Genomic DNA, 20,002 nt, shown 5'->3' with positions numbered 1-20,002 from the left:
AGAACTACAGATATAAGTATAACCAATAGAATACAAGAGATGGAAGAGAGAATCTGAGGTGTTGAAGACTCATTAGAGGATATACAATCATTGACCAAAGAAAATCTCAAGTCCAACAAATCCCTAACACAAAATATCCAGGAAATATGGGACACCATGAAGAAACAATACCTGAGAATAATAGGTATAGAAGAAGGTGAAGAAATACAGCTCAAAGATACAGAAAATATATTCAACAAAATCATAGAAGAAAACTTTACTAACCCAAAGAAGAATATGCCTATGAAAGTACAAGAATCTTACAGAACTCCAAATAGACTGGACCAGAAAAAGAAGTCCCCTCACCACATAATAATCAAAACATCAAACCTACAGAATAAAGAGAAAATGTTATGAGCAGCTAAAGAAAAAGGCCAAGTAACATATAAAGGGAGACCTATCCGAATTACATCTGACTTCTCAATGGAAACTATGAAAGCCAGAATATCCTGGACAGATGTCCTACAAATGCTAAGGGAACAAGGATGCCAGCCCAGACTATCATACCCAGCAAAGCTTTCGATTACCATAGATGGAAAAAACAAGATATTCCATGACAAAACCAGATTTAAACAATACATATCCACAAATCCAGCCCTACAGAAAATACTGGGAGGAAAACTAGAACCCAACAAAGAAAACTACACTCACAAAGACATAGGCAATAGATAATTCCACTTTACCAAACACCAAAAGAAAAAGGGAGAGAAACCCACACACAATAACACCACCACCAATGAATCCAAAACAAACAAGAATCAACAATCAATGGTCATTAATATCCCTTAATGTCAATGGTCTCAACCTGCCTATAAAAAGACACAGACTAACAGAATGTATACGAAGACAGAACCCATCCTTCTGCTGCATACTAGAAACACATCTCAATATCAAAGACAGACGTTATTTAAGAGTAAAACGTTGGGAAAAGATTTTCCAATAAAACAGACCCAAGGAACAAACTGGCGTAGCAATCCTAATATCTAACAAATTAAATTTCAAATTAAAATCAATCAAAAGAGATGAAGAATGACATTTCATATTAATCACAGGAAAAGTCCATCAAGTTGAAGTCTCAATTCTGAGCATTTATGCCCCAAATACAAAGGCACCCACATTCATGAAAGAAACATTACTAAAGTTCAAAACCAACTTTGTACTATACTAATCAGAAGCAGTGTAGTTCAGTCAAAGAGATGAACACATAGATCAGTGAGCCAGAGGAATCAGGAAATAGATCATTCAGCTAGGTTCAAGTGACTTTTTAAGGTACAAGGAAATTCAATAGGGGAGGAATAATCTTTCCAATAATGGTCACATAATTGAAAATCATATGGAAACAAAACAACAAAAAGACTTCCCAATGTCACTGGTTTTATTCATTCTGAAATATTGGGCAGCTGATGTATGTGAAGCAATTTAAACAGCACTCCTATACCTCCCTTTTATTACATTTATTAATTGATTTTTGTGCATATGGAGGAGTCACACACGGAACACAGTGTGCATGTTGATATGATAAGACAACTTGCTGGAGTCAGTTCTGTGGTGATACATTATTTATGATCTAATAAAGCATGTCTGGAGATCAGAATGCAAAGCTTTCCACATCCATAGAAGCTGGGCAGTAGTGGCACACACCTTTAATCCCAGGACTCATGGGACAGAGGCAGATGGATCTCTGTGAGTTTAAGGTCACCCAGGGCTACATGATAGTAAATTAGTCAAAAAGAGAAAAAGAGCTTGTGGGAACACCAGACCTTGAGCAGAGACCCACTTCCCCTTCTGCCTGGGAGTAGGCAGCTGTAAGACAATGTTTAGTAAAAACATGTTTACTAAAAACGATACAATGCCCAGGGCAATAAGTTCCTGGAAAAGGCCTTCCCACGGAAACCGCCCTGACCTCGACCTTGTCCAAAGACTAACCGCATCTTCAGACCCACCCACATCCACTTCTGGGGGCAGAGCAGAACCAGCCAGGGGAGAGGAGAGAGCAGAAGCTTCTCTGGTGGGAGCTTTTCTTAGGAGGTTTTCTTGAACCTTTTTGGAGCCTGTTTAAAGTTTTCTTTACATCATTGAACGAGTCTCTGTGTTGTCAATCCCCGACACCCTCCGCACGTTCTCGGACACAGGCCGCGCAGCAGACGCGACAAGAGCTCACACCTTTAATCCCAGCCTAGAGAGGCATTTAATGAAGAAGCAAAGGGTCTCATGTGAGACTCAGTTTCCAGTCACAGGGAAGTCAGGATCTCCATTTCAGCCTTGGTAGAGGTAAGAACTAATGGCTGGCTACTTTACTTTTCTGATCTTCAGCTTGAACCCCAATATCTGTTTCTGGGTTTTTATTACTTGTGTCATACAGTTTTCTCCTTCCAGCATGTGAGGTCTGGGGGCCAAACTCAGGTCATCAGGCTTGGCAGAAGATACCTTTATTTGCTCAACCATTTTACAGGCCTCTGTTTTTTCCTTTGATGACTATGTCAATATACCCAAACTAAGGAAGTACTTCAATCTTCAAAATGCAAAATAGCTGTAGCAATGTTGCTATAGCATGACTTTACTTATAAAAACAAAAGAAAACCTGCATGACCACAAAACTTAATTGGTGGAGCTAAGGGATAAAGCCCTCATAAGACCACTATAACTGTTGGACAGTTCAACTCACAGGTCTATATTTGAAGCCTGGGGTTGATTTGCTGGTTCACTAACAGTTAAAGATTCCTCCAAGTCCTAATGTCTATACCCAATGCCGATACAAACCAAAAGATCTGGATAGCTTACATAAAGTGAGAAACTTGCACAAGATATGAATTATTTGATTTCTGTGTTTGCATTTCTTTGTCCAAAGAATACAATTCAATCTGAGGGAAAGTGTTGGAGGGAATTTTGCTGTTGTTTTGTGACTGTAACACTGCCAAATCAGTGACATCTCTGGAAGAAAGCAGATGGCTTTTCCCAGCCTAAAGTCAAAGAATAGGTAGTCAAAAGAATAAAACAATGCTTTCTTCTAATAAAAGCATTTAAAACTCATGAGGTTACTCACTCACTTTAAAGAACTCTCTGTGCTTATATGTGTTTTTTCACAGAGAAGTCAGAGGACAACCAGTTTTCTCCTTCAACCACAAGGACCTTGGAATTGAACTCTACTGTACTCGTCACTGGGCTTTGCAGCCAAGGTGCTGTCCCATATGCTACATGTAAGCACCCCCCCATACACACACACACACACACACACACACAGAGAGAGAGAGAGAGAGAGAGAGAGAGAAGAAGAAGAAGAAGAAGAAGAAGAAGAAGAAGAAGAAGAAGAAGAAGAAGAATTGTAAAGACAAAATTCCCTTGCTCAAATAGCTTAAGTCTACTTAAAAGGAAACTGTGGCGGTATCTTGCTTGTACAAATAAAGCTTGCCTAAACGTCAGAGAATGGAGCTTGCCACTAGCTAACCATAGAGATCTGGAGGTCTGTACAGACAGACAGGAAGTGAGGTAACAGGATATAAGCAGGGAGAACAGCAACTTGCTCTCTTGTCTGCTGAGACTCTACGGAGGTAAGGTGTGGCTGTGGCTTGCTCCTTCTCTCCATTCTCTCAGCATCTTCCTCTATATCTTCGGTTTTTTTATTTTCTAGACTAATTAAGAACTTCATTAACAAGAGACAAAATACACTGCAATTAAGAATGGGTAGAGAATATCATCTTAGAAGAAGAGAAATAAGTCACAAAGGCAGACTGTGCTCAAAGCCCTGAGTTATGGGAATAGGGCCAGAGGGGCTAGTGGGTGAGGTTGAAACCATAAGCAGTATGAGCTTCATCCTTTTTGGTGGGAAAGTATAAGTCCAATGAGTGGAAGTATTAAATGGTATCAAGTGGAGACTGAGATGATCAGACTTAAAAAAAGATCACCCAAGTAACTATGAAGGGTACATTGAAAACCAGGTAGGAGGCAATTTCAGTGTTGTGGTGAGATAGTATGTGGTCCACGTGGAATGCCATGGTTTCCATGAATAGAACTACCTTGTTTTATGAATGGAGTCAGCATTTTAAAAATTAGTTGAGAATCAGGAAGGAAACCAGAAAGAAAAAAGTGTGTCCAATTTCGTCAAACATGAAACCAGAAGCTAAGTTTGGCAGCACATGTTTGAAATACTATCATTTGGGAAGCTGAGGCAGCAGAATTTTCGAGTTCAAGGCAAACCCAGACTATATTATCATGACTCTGAAAAACAAACCACCCAAAACAAACAAAAATATTCACCAAACCCACAAAATTAGATGTTGAAGGTAATGAATTTTCAGTGAAACAGAAACTGAATATCTGGGTGTTAATTTATTTTCAATATTGAAGATTTTAAATTCATTTCTCTGACTTCGTAATTATTTCACTTAAATCCTCATTTGCCAGAGGATGGATAGGAGACAAGAGGTGGAAAGAACCACATTTATTCGATTTAGCTCTCCGACTACTGCTTAATGGGGAGACTGGAGAAGGTAAACCACCCAAGCCTGAGGGTTTTCTGTGGCGTGCTTACACGTGCCCATCTGTTAGTTCCACAGAAACATCGTAGGCGATTGGAAGAACAACTGTATATACACTGAAAATTATCAGCTTTGTTTTTGCACTGATGCTTCAAAATGCCTTTTCACTTTTCATGTTTAAAGTGTTATTTGAACTAACATTTTCCATGGATAAGTCACACAGTCTTATGACTATGTCTTAACAGCTGTGGCTTGATGGGCAGACATTCTTCCCAGCTCAGGCAGCTCCAATCATCACAAAAATCAAGAATCAGAATAGTATAATTAATTCAGTCAAGACACCTGCTAAATAAATGAGAAGGCATGTCGGATTTGACTAGGTTTATTGGAGAGCTGGGTTATCAGCCAGAAGGAAGGACTTTAATTGCCCTGAGGGTGTTACAAAGTGCCCCAAAACTCCAGCGAAGTTGAATATCACGTTCTTTAACTATAGGTTTTTCATAGAGTGTAAATACTTTTACGGCAAAACTGAGAAACATGATTTTTATTCTCATTCCCCTCCCTCCCTCCCTCCCTCCCTCCCTCTTCTAGCTTCATTTACCTGTCAACAGGTGTCATAATTTATGTTGAAGAGACAGAAAATTAGAGAATAGCTTTTGTGTGGTTTACTGTCCACCTGATCATCATCAAAGAGGGCCGAGTGGGGTTCCTTTTTACAAGAACAAGCTGGCTTTTTTTCATTTTTATTGTCCTTAGCAAAAATCTGTTAATTCCCCAACGTTCAGAAGTTATTTGATCCTTTGGTTCTCCTACAACTGAGAACATCTGATTTTGGACTCTTGCTTCCTGCAGGGTGAGACCGGTTATCTAGGCAAAGCGGACACAGGTCTCGCCCACGTGGGAAGAGGGCAGCAACTACGTTTCCCAGCATGCCCTGCTGGGAGCACAATGGAGCATGGCGTCATCCCGGTCACGTGGCGGCGCGTTTCCCGGCGCGCTGAGGGATTCCGGCTAGGGTCCCTCCCCAGGCGGAGGGCCCTGCTGGGCCGGGAAAACTACAATTCCCGGCATGCCTCACCTCGGGTGGGCCTACGTATGGGAGCAACCCCGCTGGCGAGCGGGGTGGTTTAAAGCGCGGTTTTAGGCCCATGGAACCAAACCTGCTGGCCGCCAGACGGAGCTACAGGCTGGTGGATGGATTAGGGGTGAGGCTGCCGGGCCGGGCCGGTAACCCGAGGTGGGCGGTGCAGGGGAGAGACCACGCCTCAGAGCAAGGCCTCCATTCCCTTTCCCTCCCAGGCCGAGTCCAGTCCCTCCCTCCAGACCTCCAGGGCTTTGATTTAACCATGCGTCAGCACTCAGTCTGGCTGTGAAAAGCAACTCTAAGTCGGCTTTGGTCGGACCATGGCCGCAGGAGGGTGGCCGGTCACTGAGACCTCTGCCTTAGCCGCCTTTTATACACAGTTAGTTGGAGGTTCCTGGGACGGCCTTTCGCCATTAACGTTGGTTTTCGGCCACTGGCTGTCCTCCCTGACTTGCTTCCTAGACAAGTGGAATTTTCATTTGTGCATTGTTTCGGGCCTGTGCTGGAATAGATCTTGTTAAGTATTTATTGTCATGTTTGTTTGGCACCCACAGCAGCCAAGGCGCTATGACACGAAACTCTACAAAACAAACGACTAAAAAAAACCCACAAAAACCTAAGGACTGCAATCCTACTTGAAGACATTAGTCAACAGGGGACACGCACAGACTTTTGGGTTTTCGTGGACTCCCGCAGTGATAGGGAATGATAGGCAGGGAACAGGAGGATGAAGGCCATTTCCCACCAGCTGCTTTTCAAGCACTGTTTATAATAGAGTTGTGGTTTTTCAAGACACGGTTTCTCTGTGTAGCCCTGGCTGTCCTAGAATTCAGAGATCCACCTGCCTCTGCCTCCAGAGTGCTGGGATTTAAGGGCATGCACCACCACAGACTGTCTTCAGACACTATTTGGGACATAACACATATCTGTTAGTTTTCTCTGATAAAAATTGCATGCTTGTGGTCAGTTAAGAGCCTTTCCGATACAGAGAGCAGATGTCTACCAAAGCAGGAAACCCTTTTGAGACTTGAATACAAATATGTTGTCAATGCTACAAATGCCATGGTAATCCCTTTGCAATGACTCAGTGGTTTGATGAAGATAGCAGTAACTTCACCTGCACAAGCCAGGCTAAGACCTCCTATGCTTAGGAGGAAATTTTGCTTTGCAACCTGAAGAGATGAACCTGGAGCCAAGAGGCAGAAAGAAACATAAGACCTAAGGTGGGAGGAACCTGGGCTATAGCACAGTAGGGTGCTTGCCAAACCCATTTGGTGGTCTGTGTAGTTAATTCTAGCATTGGAAGGTGGAGACCTAAGGGTGGGAAGTTCAAAGTCATGCTCAGGACACAGTGAGTTTGAGGGCAGCCTGGGCTACACAAGACCCTACCTCCAAGCATAACTAACTAAATAGCTAAATAACTGCCTTAATGAAATGTATTCATCTCTCCCTACCTTAGCAGACTCTTAGTGGTAAGCTTCCAGGTTTTCTGAGGTCTCAGGAAGGTAGCTTTTTTTCTTTTGCAACTCTCTCTCTCTGTCTTTCTCTCTCTCTCTGCCTTCCCTCCCTCTCTCCCTCCCTCCCTCCTCTCTGATGTGGACACCAGCCACAAAAATCTGCCCGTAACCTGGTGGACAGACATTCTCACAGTCTCTGAAGAGGTCCTCTCCTATACCTTGTGTAACTTATCTTACTAGTCCATGGCTGGGCTTGTCTTCTGCCTTTACTTTTGACTCAGAAACTTAAAAGGCTAACACGAGTATAATCATCTCAAGATACTGACTCGATATTGAATAGATGGTTCAGCAGTTGAGAGCAGTGGCCACTCTTCTGGAGGGTGTGGGTCCAGTTTCTACCACCTACTGGGTGAGAGATACAGTTCTAATGTCATTCTTCTGCATGTGGACACCCAGGTATCCCAGCACCATTTGTTGAAGATGCGTTCTTTTCTCCAGTATATGCTTTGGTATCTTTGTAAAATATTAAGTGGATGAAATTATGTGTACTCAATGTTTGGTTCTTCTATGTTTGTTTTTGTAGCAGTGCATAATGATTTTATTACTATAGCTGTGTAATATATCTTTTTTGCTTAGGTTTTAGCTCTCTGGGATCATTTGTGATTCCATATGAACTTGAAGATGTATTTTTTTCTATTTCTGTGAAGAATGAGATGGGGATTTTGATTGGGATTTGGTTGAATCTGTAAATAGCTTTTGGTAAAAAGGTTATTTTCACACTATTAATCCTGATCCAGGAACATGGGAAGTCTTTCCTTTTTTTTTTTTAAGTGTATTTTATCTCTTCAAAGGTTCAAAGTTTTCATTGCAGAGGTCCTTCACTTCCTTGGTTAGATTTATTCCTAGGTATTTTATTTTCTTTGAGTATATTGTGAATAGGAATGTAGAAGTTGATGTTTGTATCCTGCTGTGTTTCTGAATTTGTTTTCTAGGGTTCTCTTAGAATTTTGGGGATCTCTATAGTATCATATCATTTGTAAATAGGGATAGTTTAAGGACTTCTTTCTCTGCTTGTTTTCTTTTAATTGCTTTCTCTTGCATTGTTGCTCAAGTACTAGCTTGAGCAACACAGTAAAATATATTTGTATTTCTTTCTAGCCCTACCTTCTCTAGAACTTTTATCATGATAGCATTTTGGATTTTGTCAAACACTTTTTTCTATCTACTGAGGTCATGTGATTTTTTTATATTGTTTATTGCATTTAATATTGAACCATCCCTGTATTTCAGGGATAAAGACAACTGGTAATGATGTATAATCTTTTTGATGCATGTCCATATTCTGTTTAAAGTATTTTATTGTATATTTTTGAGTCTGTTTTCATGGGGGATATTGGTCTTTAGCCTCCCTCCCTTCCTCCCTCCTCCTCTTCCTCTTCTCTTTGTCCTTCACTGTTTCATCTTTACCTGCTTTGGTTAGTAGAATGTTACTGCCTTTGTAGAAGGACTGTTGTCTGTTTCTCTGTCTTTCTGTTGTTATTTCTTTCTGAGTAGTTTAAGGACTGGTTCTTTGGGACTGTTCTTTGAATGTCTGCTAAAATTCTGCTGAAAATCTGTCTGACTCTGACATTTTTTTGGCTGGAAGACTTTTTATTACTATTTCAATTTCCTCATTTGTTATGTGTCTTTAAATTGTTGACTTCTTAGCTTAATTTTGGTGATTTGCCTGAATCTAGAAATTCATCTGATTTTTTGGTTTTTGCAGGTCTTTAGAATATTATGATAGTATGAATTTCTTGGTGTCATTTGTAATGTTTCTCTATTAATTTTTTATTTTGTTAATTTGGGTTCTGGCTTTCTTTTGGTTAGGTGGGCCAAGGATCTGTCAATATTATTTACTCTTTCAAAATAACCAGCTCTTAGATGACTTGATTCTTTGTATTGGTTTGCGGCTGTTTCTATTTCATTGACTTCTGTTCTGTTTTTTATTATTTCTTGATATTGGCTGTGTTTGGATTTGGTTTATGTTTGTTTTTCCAACTTATTGGATTGCATAATTAGTCATTTAGCTGTGCTTCTTCTGATTTTCTTTAATGTAGGCATTTAGAGCTATAAATTTCCCTCATTAGACTGACTGCTTTCTTGTGTCCCAGAGGTTTTATTGTCTTTTGTTTTATTTTCATCTAGTTCTAGTAAGTGTCTCTTTTTTGCTTTTTTTCTTTTATACTTTCATCATTCGTTAATGAGTTGTTTCATCCCTATGAGTTTATATATTTACTAGAGATTTTTTGCTGTCAATTTAAAATTTATTGCATTATAGTCAGGATACAAAGAGTGATTTATTTATTTATCTATCTATTTATTTATTTGAGTTTGTAAAGATCTCTTATTGTATCCCAGGATGTCATCTATTTTTAGAAAAGCTTCTGTGTGCCACTGAGTAGAATGTGTATTGTTTGGTTTTGGGTGTAATATTCTGTAAATATTAAGTTCATTTGATATATGATATTAGTTATTTCTGATGTTTCTCTGTTTATTTTTTGTTCAGATGACCCATCTATTGGTGAATGTAGGGCATTGAAATTGCCTGTTGTTAATGGGTTGAAGTTAATCTGTTTCTTTAAATCCAGAGCTAGATTTTTTTTTAAAAAGTGAAACTGGGCACCCTGGAGTTTGGTGTGTATATATATATATATATATATATATATATATATATATATATATATATGTCCCTTTTGATGTTGTCTGGCTAGTTTCAGTTGAAGTCTATTTTATCAGATATTAGGATGGCAGTACTTGATTCCTAGTCTACTTTGATTGGAGTACTTGTGTACATCCTTTTACTCTAAGATTGTACCTATCTTTAAACTAAGATGTGTTTCTTGTAGGCACCAGATGGATTTTGTTCCTTGATCCATTCAGTCAGTTTGTGTCTTTTGGCTGGAGAGTTGAGGGCATTGATTTTTAAAGTTATTATTGAAGTGAGTGCATGGGTGAGTGCATGGGTGCATGTGTTTTGTTTTTTTCCAGACAGGATTTCTCTGTGTAGCTCTGCCTGGCTGTGCTCTGTAGACAAGGCTTGCCTTGAATTCAGAGATCTGCCTGTCAGCCTCTGCTTCCCAAGAGCCTCCCAAATGCCACTGTTGCCTGGCATTTGAAATGTGTGAGTTAATTGTAGTCACTGTATTGTTGATTTTTGGTGGCATTTTTTTTGTATTTTTGGTGGTATTTTGTGTTTTAATAATTATGGCTTTGTATTTCTTTCCGCAGTTTCTTTGATGTACTTGTTCCAGTCTTCAACCTGAAATAATGCTTTCTGTATTTTCTTTGTTTGGTTTGTTGGATATACATTTTGTTTAGGCTGTTTATGTCTTGGTAAATTTTTCTTTCACTTTCAATTGTGGCAGATAGTTTTGCTAGGTATATTGTTCTAGCTTGGCTATAATAGTCTTTTAGGACTTGAAATACATTGCTGCAGGGTCTTCTGGCTTTCAAAGTTTTCACTGGGAAATCAGTTGTTACTCTAATGGCTTTTCTTTTATATGTGACTTGTTTTTGCCTTTACAACTTCCAATACACACATTCTTTGTTATGTGTGCTTAGTATTGTAACTGTGGATATGATGTGTGAGAGTCCTGTTGTTTTGGGATCATGGGTCAGTGTAGAACTGCTTTGCAATGAAGTCTCAATTAAGCCAGTGCACTGTGGGATCTAGGCTAAATAAGTGTGGTAAGTAGTCAGATTAGGCTGGGCAAAGTAGGTGGGACCCAGGGTAGACCCTGGATGAGAGTATGGTAAGTCTGGGTATGGAGTCTAGTTTTATCATTTATACAGAAATAAATATGTGACTAAACATGTTTAATTTTTCATAATTTTCAGTTTTCTAGCATAGAATCCTGAATATATACATATATTATGTATATTTTTACCACTCTTTACTCAGTATTATTTGTGATTTGATATGATGAAGTACATTTTTACTATTTTATGGTATTCTTTTGCACAATCCTGAATGGACACTTGAGTAATTATAGTTTAGAAATATTATAATTAATGTTTATCAAATACCCTGGTATGCATATGAAAAGTAAATGAGTTGTTATCTTTAATAAAATCTTGTGCCAGTATTATGATTGTTACTGTCATGCATGCAAATTTAGGACTAAAGCAGCACTCATTTTGGAGTCCTTGGCAGAAATGATGAGACATGGGTGTTCTAAGGTATTATCTTTTAGCTAGAATTTTAGCAGTTAAAGACAGGATAGGAATGACTAACTGCAACAAAAGATGAGAAACGCTGACCTTTAAGCTTCACTTCAGTACTTAATTTATTATATGTCAACTCCATATCTCACTCTTCCTTTAGCATTCCTCTAATTGTTCAGCCATCCCGATGCTGCAATTTCTCCCAAGGGCTCCTAAGCTTGACAGTGAATTTTGTTTCCCCATGGTGGAGTGAGTCGTGTGTCATGGGGATAGGAGATAGGGGCAAAAGAGTTTTCAGATACCCCTATAACTTCTTATTAATAAACTCCAAAAAATGGATTTGTTTGAGGGTGTATGCCTTACAGTGGCCCCTTGGTCATTGTCCTCTCTCACCTTTCTGTTTCACTGTATAATAAACGCTATGTTCTCTGTGTCCTCTGAACTCTCCCTTCCCCTCCATGTTCCATGTCCCCTGAACTCTTTTGATGGAGATCACAAATACTCGGGAGCTGAGGGGAGGCCTGAGAGGGATTCTGGTCATGCAGCTTGTTATTTTCTTTACCTCTTCGTTCTATAACCAGAACACCAGAGTTGGTGATGCCTGTCACCAGGGATGCCAGTGAGCAGGGGAAGACTTGAATCTTTGAACTGTGCTTTATTCAGAGAGTCAGCAATCTGAGAGGATAGAGGATTAAAATTCCCCCCAAATCTGCTTTCCTGCTTTCCTCTGCAACTAGAACCTTTTGTAGGAATGGAAGAGAGAGACAATAATTCCGAAGTTGAGTGTTTCCTGTGTGGTGAGTGGTGATCCTTGCCACTGAGAGAAGTGCTTGTATTTCTTTCCTTATAGTTTCCTTCACATTTCCCTCATTATTGCCCCTGTGCAATAGAATTTTCATACTTTAAGGCTACTGAGTCTCACCTTCCTGAGGTACTCCAAACTTAAAGGTAAACATGCAGATTCTTCAGATGTTTCCTTATAGAGAATACAAAAGTGTCACTGTTGCTCCCTCCTGTCCTTCACTCTTCTGTTTTCCCATTAGTGGTTACCTGAGACACAGCAATACGGAGTGGAACTAGCAGCCCCAGAAAGTCTCTGTATGTGCCGAATGAGCAGACTGGGGCTACCCAAGCCTTTTGGAACTCTTGATTATGTAGAAACCCCCAACTGTAAGGCTTAGGGCGAGAATTTGTTTGCTTTGGAGTTTGGCTTTAGTCTGGTTTAATTGTTTTTGCCATACCACAGTTGTTCCCATTTTTGAATAGGAATATTTACTCTGTGCTGTTCCATGTTTGAATTTTGCACCTTTTGATGTTGTAGGAACTCACAGTTAAGATAGGAGACTGGACTTTTAAAGTTATACTGAATGAATGTTAACTATAAAACGGTCATGAACCTTTGGAGACAAGGGTTAGAAGGTTATGGCTTAACGATGTTTTGGTGTCAAGGTGACAAGGAATGGAATTATGATGGTTAGTGTAACTAACTTGACTGAATCTAGAATAACATAGAAGATGACCTCTGAGCCGTGGGTCATGGGTCATTTTCTAAATTAAGACTGGGTGGCACCATCCCATAATAAGAGATTTGTACTCTATAAAATAGAAAAAGTGAATGAACTTACCAATAGCTGGGTTTCTTCTTGGTGATTATGGATACAAAGTTATCAGGTGTTTTGAGCTGCCACTGTCTTGACTTCCCTGTCACAGTGGATTGTACCCTGTGCTGTGGAATCAAGAAAGCCTACCTGGCCTAAGTTGTTTGTGTCAGAGTGTTTTATCATAGCAGCAGGAACAGAGGCTAAGATACTGGTGAACCATGTCTCTGTTTTTATGTAAGTACTACATGGCCATCTTACTTTTCGACTGCTGTGACAAAACACCATGGCCAACAACTTAGAAAAGGAGGTATTTAATTTGGGAGTTAGAATCCACAACCATTATGTTGGAGAGCATGATAGGCAAGCACGATGCTTGAGCTGCGCTCACATATCTATCTACCAGCAGGAGACAGAGAAAGCTAACTGGGAAAGATTCTTGAAACCTCAAAGCCCACCCCAGTGACACAGCTTATCTAACAAGGCTACACCTCGTAATATTTCCTAAATAGTTCCACCAGCTGGGAACCAAGCATTCCAATTTAGGAGCCTGTGGGCATTCTTATTCAAACCACCACAATGACTGACTGCAGGAGAGCTTTGAAAACTTGGCCTCATATGGGAGAAAGAAGTGACTGGGCTATAATTTCTGTTCCTTTAATCAGAAAACCAAAAGTCTTCCCAGAGTCTTTGTTCATTTCTGCTTGAAGTCTTGTTGGCTGGCATGCATCACCTTGAGAGGGTGCTGGCCATGTCATCTTTTGGAGAGAAGACAAAGGAGTCAGTGGTGTCTACACAAGTCTCATGAAACTCCCTTTCTATTTTTTCCTCTGCCCCTACCTCCCACCTTGTAAACAAACACAAGATTAGCAGTTGACATAAAATAGAGTGGCAGTAACTATGTGTTGTTTCTCCACTACTCTGCTCTGTTTTCTCTCCATGTGGCTTAGACTGCTCTAGACCTGTATTTTGACAGCAGAACCAGTTCTGCAGAGTTACTTTGAGGATCTGCTTTCCTGCTACACAAGAAACACTGTCCTGGCTAATGTAGTAGCATGACTAGGAGTCTCCATATCCTAGGGTTTGTTTGTTTGTTTTGTTTTTTCTTTCAGAAATGTTGGTTGTGGTCTGAATGAGAATGGTTCTCATAGGCTCATGTATTTGAATGTTCGGTTCTCAGTTGGTGGAACTGTTTGGGAATGATTATTTGAGGAGGTATATCACTGAGGACAGGCTTTGAGATTTCAAAAGCTCACACCATCCCCAATTAGCTTCTCTCTCTGCCTCATGCTGTTGTCTCCTCATGTAAGTTCTCAGCTACTGCTCAAATGCCATGACTTCCTGCCTCCTGTTATGCACTCCATCATGATGTCATGAATTCTAACCCTGTGAATCTGTAAGCCCCTTCTATAAGTTGTCTTGGTCCTGGTGTCTTATCACAGCAATAGAAAAGTCAGACATATGTCCAGACTCTCCATTAACATCTGCCTGTGTCTTTGTCTTCTGCTTTACAAGTTGAAGACATAAAAAAAAGTTAGTAGATGTGAACTTCCCTTCATGCCCATAAGCTGAAGACACTGGACAATAGATACGATGTGATTAATTTTCTTATCACATTATGATGTTCTGTGTGCTTTGTAGTTATTCTGCCACATCTCCATTCTCGACCTTCCTCAAACATTTCAGTGGGGTTTTGTTGTTACTGTTGTCTGTCTATTGAGTCTCATGTAGGGCAGGCTGGCTTTAGATGTATTATCCAATCAAGAATGACCTTGAACTTGTGATTATCCTGCCTTTACCTTTCAAGTCTTGGCATGGCATGTACTACCAAGTCATGTTTATGTAGTACTCATGACTAAACAAGGCTAAATTGCAAAACGCTCTACCAATAAAGTACATCTCCCTCCTCCTCAAACATTCTAGTAGTACAGTACTATTTTTTCTTTTTCTTTTTTGTTCTTTTTTTGCTGTGAATAATTGCACTAAGTACTCTTAAATGGACAACTTGCTAAAACATGTCCTACTTCCCCTTAGTTTCACTGATTTTAAGGAGATGAGACTAGGGAAATAATACCTGTAAAGAGTTTTTGCTCCTGTTATGAAAATAGGTTGTAAGGTGTATTTGAACACTGCTGTAGACAAACAGTAAGCTAATAATTGTATTTATTTTTGTATGCAGTGTGGCTGTTTGTAGTGTGTATGCATTTGGAGGCCATAGGTTAGCATCAGGTCACATTGTTTTTTGAGGCAGGATCTCTCACTTGCCCTGGAATTTACCAGTTAGATTAAGTTGGCTGACCAGCAAGCTCCAGGAAGTCTTGTCTCTGCTTCCCCAGTGCTGTGCTTATAAATGCACAGTCACTGTATCTAGCTTTTTAAAAATGACTTTTGTAAGTAAAATTTTTATTTAAATTAGAAATAACCTTATTTTATATGTCAATCCCAGTTCCTTCTCCTTCTCATCCTCCCATACCCCCCACTGACCCCCATCCTCCTGCTCCATAGAAAGGGTGAGGCCTTCATGAGGGATTATTGAAGTCTGTCACATCATTTGGGGCAGGGCCTAGACCCTTCCCCGTTTATCTAGGCTGAGAGAGTATCCCTCTATGGGGAATGGGCTCCCAATGTCCATTCGTACACTAGGGATAAATACTGATCCACTACCAGAGGCTTCATAGACTGCCCAGGTCTCCTAACTGGCACCCATGTTCAGGGGTCCTGGTCCGGTCCTATGCTGGTTCCCGAGCTATCAGTCTGGGATCTAAGAGCTCTCCCTTGTTCAGGTCAGCTGTTTCTGTGGGTTTCCCCAGCCTGGTCTTGACCCCTTTGCTCATCATTCCTTCCTCTCTGCAACTGGATTCCAGGAGTTCAGCTCATGTTTAGCTGTGGGTGTCTACTTCTGTTTCCATCAGCTACTGGATGAAGGCTCTAGGATGGCATATAAGGGTTAGGGTATCAAGCTTTTTTCATGGGTTTTGGAGCTTGAACTCAGGTCAAGGGAGGAAAATCTAAAGCCTGTTAGTGCAGACATTATCTTTCCCTACTTCCTGGCCACTGTGTTATGAGCTGCTCTGCTCTACAACACCCTTCTCGTGATGCTGGGTTGAAGCCTCTTAGTTTGTGAACTAAAGTAGGTCCTCTTAAGTTTTCCTCAGTTATTTGTCATAGTAACAAAAAGTCTAAAACATAAACGTACGGGAGAAGGATTTATCATAGCTCATGTTTTCACAGTTTTTGGCCTGTGGTCGCTTGGCCCCATCACTGAAGTCCTGTAGCAAGGCAGAGAGAGCATCGTGACAGGATAGCAGAGCACTGCTACTCTTTGGGAGGCAGTGGGAGAGAGAAGTGGAAATCTAGGCAAGTGGTCCTCTTAACAGACATGTGCCCAGTGTGCTACTGCTACCTTTAATGAGGTTTAACTTCCGAATAGCTTATTGAGTGTAAATTCATCAAAGGATTAGTTCTGTGATGAAGTTAGTGTCATCAGGACCAACCTTCCCTAATTGGATCCACCATGCTGGATACCAAGGCTTCAACCTCATCCTTTTGGAGGACACTTAATAACTATGATGTCATAATAGGAATGAATGGTAACAATAGAGAAATGTCCCTCAAATGCCTCAGGTCCCTAGTATGTGTCTACTAATAGCAAATAGGGTAGACTAGATTATGATATGGTAGTAAGAGTACTCAACAATCTCAATAACTACCACAGCTATGTAGGTCTACTGTTCACTCACTCATTGTATGTCTGGATATTTCATGTCATTGTCACTCTGGGACCCTGGTCCATGGAACAAATCTATCTGGGATGCTGCTTATCTCATGAAGCAGGGAGAAAAAGGTGAATGAGAAGTTGGCTTTTAAAACTTCTCTTCATATTTGAGCAAAACAGAACCACATCTGTTCCCTAGTAAACAAGGAAGAGCCAGTGACTGTTTCTAACAGTAAGAGAAACTCCTATGCTAACATTGTAGCCTTGTGACCTTAGATGCATATGGAAACTACAGTGTGCAGACCAGTCCTGTCTCCAACCCATATCAACGCGACAGCTTCTGAGACATTCACAATACTTCAGCAGAAGATGAGAATTGTTGAGGAACAGACCAGTTCTCTGAGAGATGACCTAATAATGCTGGGCTATGGTGACAAACGGTAACAAAATTAACTAGATTGCTTCAGTTTGAAGAATTTTAAGTTGATGCTTAGTAAAAAACAGACAAGGTAGATGCTTTTGGAAACTTTCTGTATGAACTTTGAAGCAAGCATATTTTTAGATAGAGTTGCCATTCTACGATACAGATACGATTTTAGCATTTTCTATTGTTGTGATAAAACACCTTGACCAAGGCAACTTACAGAAGAAATGGCTTATTTGGGGCTTGCTGTTCCTCAGGGCTATGAGTCCATGATGGTGGACTGGAGTTAGAAAGCAGAAGGCAGCTGGAGGAGCAGCTGGGAGCTCACTTCTTGAACAGCAACCAGGAAACAGAAGATAGTGGGGATGGCAGGGGCCTTTTGAAACCTCTAAGTCCACCCTCAGTGACATGCTTCCTCCAACAAGTCCACACTCCTAACCCTCTGGTACTCAAATGCCTGAGACTTGTGGGCAAGTCTCATTCAGAGCACCACCAGATGTTAGTCAGGTCTTTGTTGCTATAACAGAATGCCCTTGAGGACATCCTAAGGGAGGAAGGATTTGCTTTTGGCTTGTCACTTCAAAAGTTTGAGCTCTTGGTGCTTGACCCTATCACTGTGGGCCTGAGGCGAGGCAAAGTGTCATGGCAGAGGAGACTTAATAGGGCAAACCTAATACCTCATGGCAGCCAGAAAGGGTAGAGTTAGGAGAGTGGGAGAAGACACAGATTTCCTTTAGCAGTTCCCTAGCTCCTAATGGCATCTTCAGTGTGAACCCATCAGTGTTAACTTTCAATTCTGTTACTTTTGAATGGTTGGGTCCACCAGCTGGGTACCTATGCCTTTAACATTTGAGCCCATGGGGAGCACTTTATACACATAGCGTTCAGCCACAAGCACTGCTTTAGATCTTATTTGGAAATCAGTTTAAAGAAGAACCAAAATTATTCATGCCATTAAGTTGGTCTTCATTTTTTTCTATCATTTATTATAAATTAAAAGACACATTTGAAATCCTTAACCTGTTTCATGCTTTAGAATGAGAAATTATTACAGAATTGCGCCCCCATTGCTAAAGAATTTTTTTGTTGTTTTAAAGTTAGTTGCCTTGTTAATAGTAAGGGATATACATGTTTATGCAGCCAATACAGAATTTGTTGGTGTGATTTGTTTTAGAAAGGTCATATGTAGGCTGGAGAGATGGCTTCGCCATTAAAGGCTAGGCTCACAACCAAAAATGTAAGGAAGGTCATATGTATTTTCTGAGTGTCTCACATTAAAGCATAATAGTAGTATAGTTATTGTAGAACCCATAAATTACTTTTATCATTTAAATATTAAATTTAGCATAAATGCTGAGTGTTTTAATAAGACAACAGGAAATTTCATTATTTTTATTTAAATATTTTTAAAAATATGAATATATTGCTTCTATGCTAACTTTAATTCCTAAGTTGCCACTATAAAATTAATATTTATCATGTTTTATGTATCACATGTTTTGTGTTGATTTATTTTGAAAGTTTTTTTTAACTTCAGATTAAAATAAACACCCAAAGGGATGGAAAAATGGCTCAGTGTAAACTGCTTGCTGAGGACCTGAGTTCAGACCCACACTCACACTCCCTATCCCATCCCCCACCTCCCCTCAGAGCTGGGCATATCAGTGCTTGTAATCCTAGTGCTGGGGTGGTTGACACAGGAGGACTAACTAGCCAGTGAGGCTAGCTTAATTGATGAGTTACAATTTCAGTGAGACACCCAGTCTCAAAAAATAAGGTAGAGATTGAGGAAGTCACCCAGTGTTAACCCTCAACCCCTGGCCTGTGTACACATGCATGGCTAGTGCCCCTCCACACCTGTTGGGGTTATACATGAATGCCTCTGCTTTTTGTGGGGGTGCTGGGATCTGAATTCAGGATGTGGGTGTGGGTTGCTGGGGATCTGAACTAAGGACATGAGTTTTTTTCTGCTTACAAGGCAACACCTCCCCAGACCCTCTTACTGTCTTCTAATCATGGTTATCTTTAGTAAAATGAGACAGTTTAATTCCTTTTCTGATTCACTGCCTTTTACTTCTGTTGCTTCCTAATTGCTAGGGCTTCTCCAATTCTCTGCTGAATACTTGTGGTGAAATTAGACATTCCTAGTCTTTACTCCATACCTTAGAGGAAAGCCTTCAACTTTTTACAACTGTGGTATTAACTTTAGACCTGTCATTTATGGCCTTTACTTTGTTGAGGAACGCTCCTCCTATGTGTAGTTTGATGGCACCTTTTTGGTGAAAGGATGTTGGATTTGTTGGTTTTTTTCTGTGTTTATTGAAACAGTCATATGGTTTTTGCTTGTCAGTCCTTTGCAATAGATAAGAAAAAAGGGCAGGCCATCTAGCTGCAGCTAGATTCATGTTCCAGTTCATCAGTCCTCAGGGTGAAGCTGAAAGCAGACATGTATTGCCTATTGTCTGCACTAACTTTCAAGGGCATCTTTATTAATGTCTTTGGGAAATAGCTGTTGGAAGTGGGCTCATGTTCACCTCTTTATCTTTTGGTAGCCTAGGGACATTGAGAAATGCAAAACCTCATCAAGTCCCAGATCTAGGTGGTTAAAGATATAGTTCTTTGTGTAGAATCTATAGAAGTGGGGACATTCAGCCTTAGAATTGTTTCAGGAAGGATCTGCAGACCTGTCGTCACCACAGTGAGACTGGAAAAGGCTCAGGAAATGCTATGCTTCCTTCAGGCAATTGGAGTTTTGTTTACTTTGTTACTTTCTGATTTAGTTAGGGTTTCTGTTGTGAAGAGACACCATGGCCATGACAACTCTTATAAAGGAAAACATTTAATTGGTACTGGCCTACAATTTCTGAGTTTTAGCCCCATTGTCATCATGGCTGGAAACAACAGCATGCAGGCAGACATGGTACTGGAAAAGGAGCTTAGGGTTCTGCATCTTGACGCACAGGCAGCAGGGAGTGAACTGACTCCCACACTGGGCATAGCTTGA

The 20,002-nt window shown here is 40.3% G+C and overlaps 1 protein-coding gene across 14 annotated transcripts in view; it reads left to right on the top strand.

Moving 5' to 3' along the window:
- The first annotated feature begins 5,507 nt into the window (after window positions 1-5,507).
- Ccdc150 (coiled-coil domain containing 150) overlaps window positions 5,508-20,002 on the top strand; it is a 124,569-nt gene continuing 110,074 nt past the window's right edge. For 13 of the 14 annotated variants that reach the window (XR_005879937.1, XR_005879936.1, XR_002385094.2 and 10 more), the window contains exons 1-2: window positions 5,508-5,719; window positions 16,851-17,014. Coding sequence is in view for 6 of the 14 variants with exons in the window: in XM_040753622.1 (XP_040609556.1) it covers window positions 5,663-5,719; window positions 16,851-17,014 (221 nt within the window). In the remaining 8 variants the exon portion in view is untranslated. The remainder of the gene's footprint in view (window positions 5,720-16,850; window positions 17,015-20,002) is intronic. The other variant, XM_040753627.1, reaches the window with a different exon arrangement.

This window comes from Mesocricetus auratus, unplaced genomic scaffold (assembly GCF_017639785.1).
Source record: "Mesocricetus auratus isolate SY011 unplaced genomic scaffold, BCM_Maur_2.0 Super-Scaffold_100010, whole genome shotgun sequence".
NCBI classification, from domain to species: Eukaryota; Metazoa; Chordata; class Mammalia; order Rodentia; family Cricetidae; genus Mesocricetus; species Mesocricetus auratus.
Note: the sequence above shows the minus strand (reverse complement) of the source record. Positions and strands in the feature narration are given on the sequence as shown.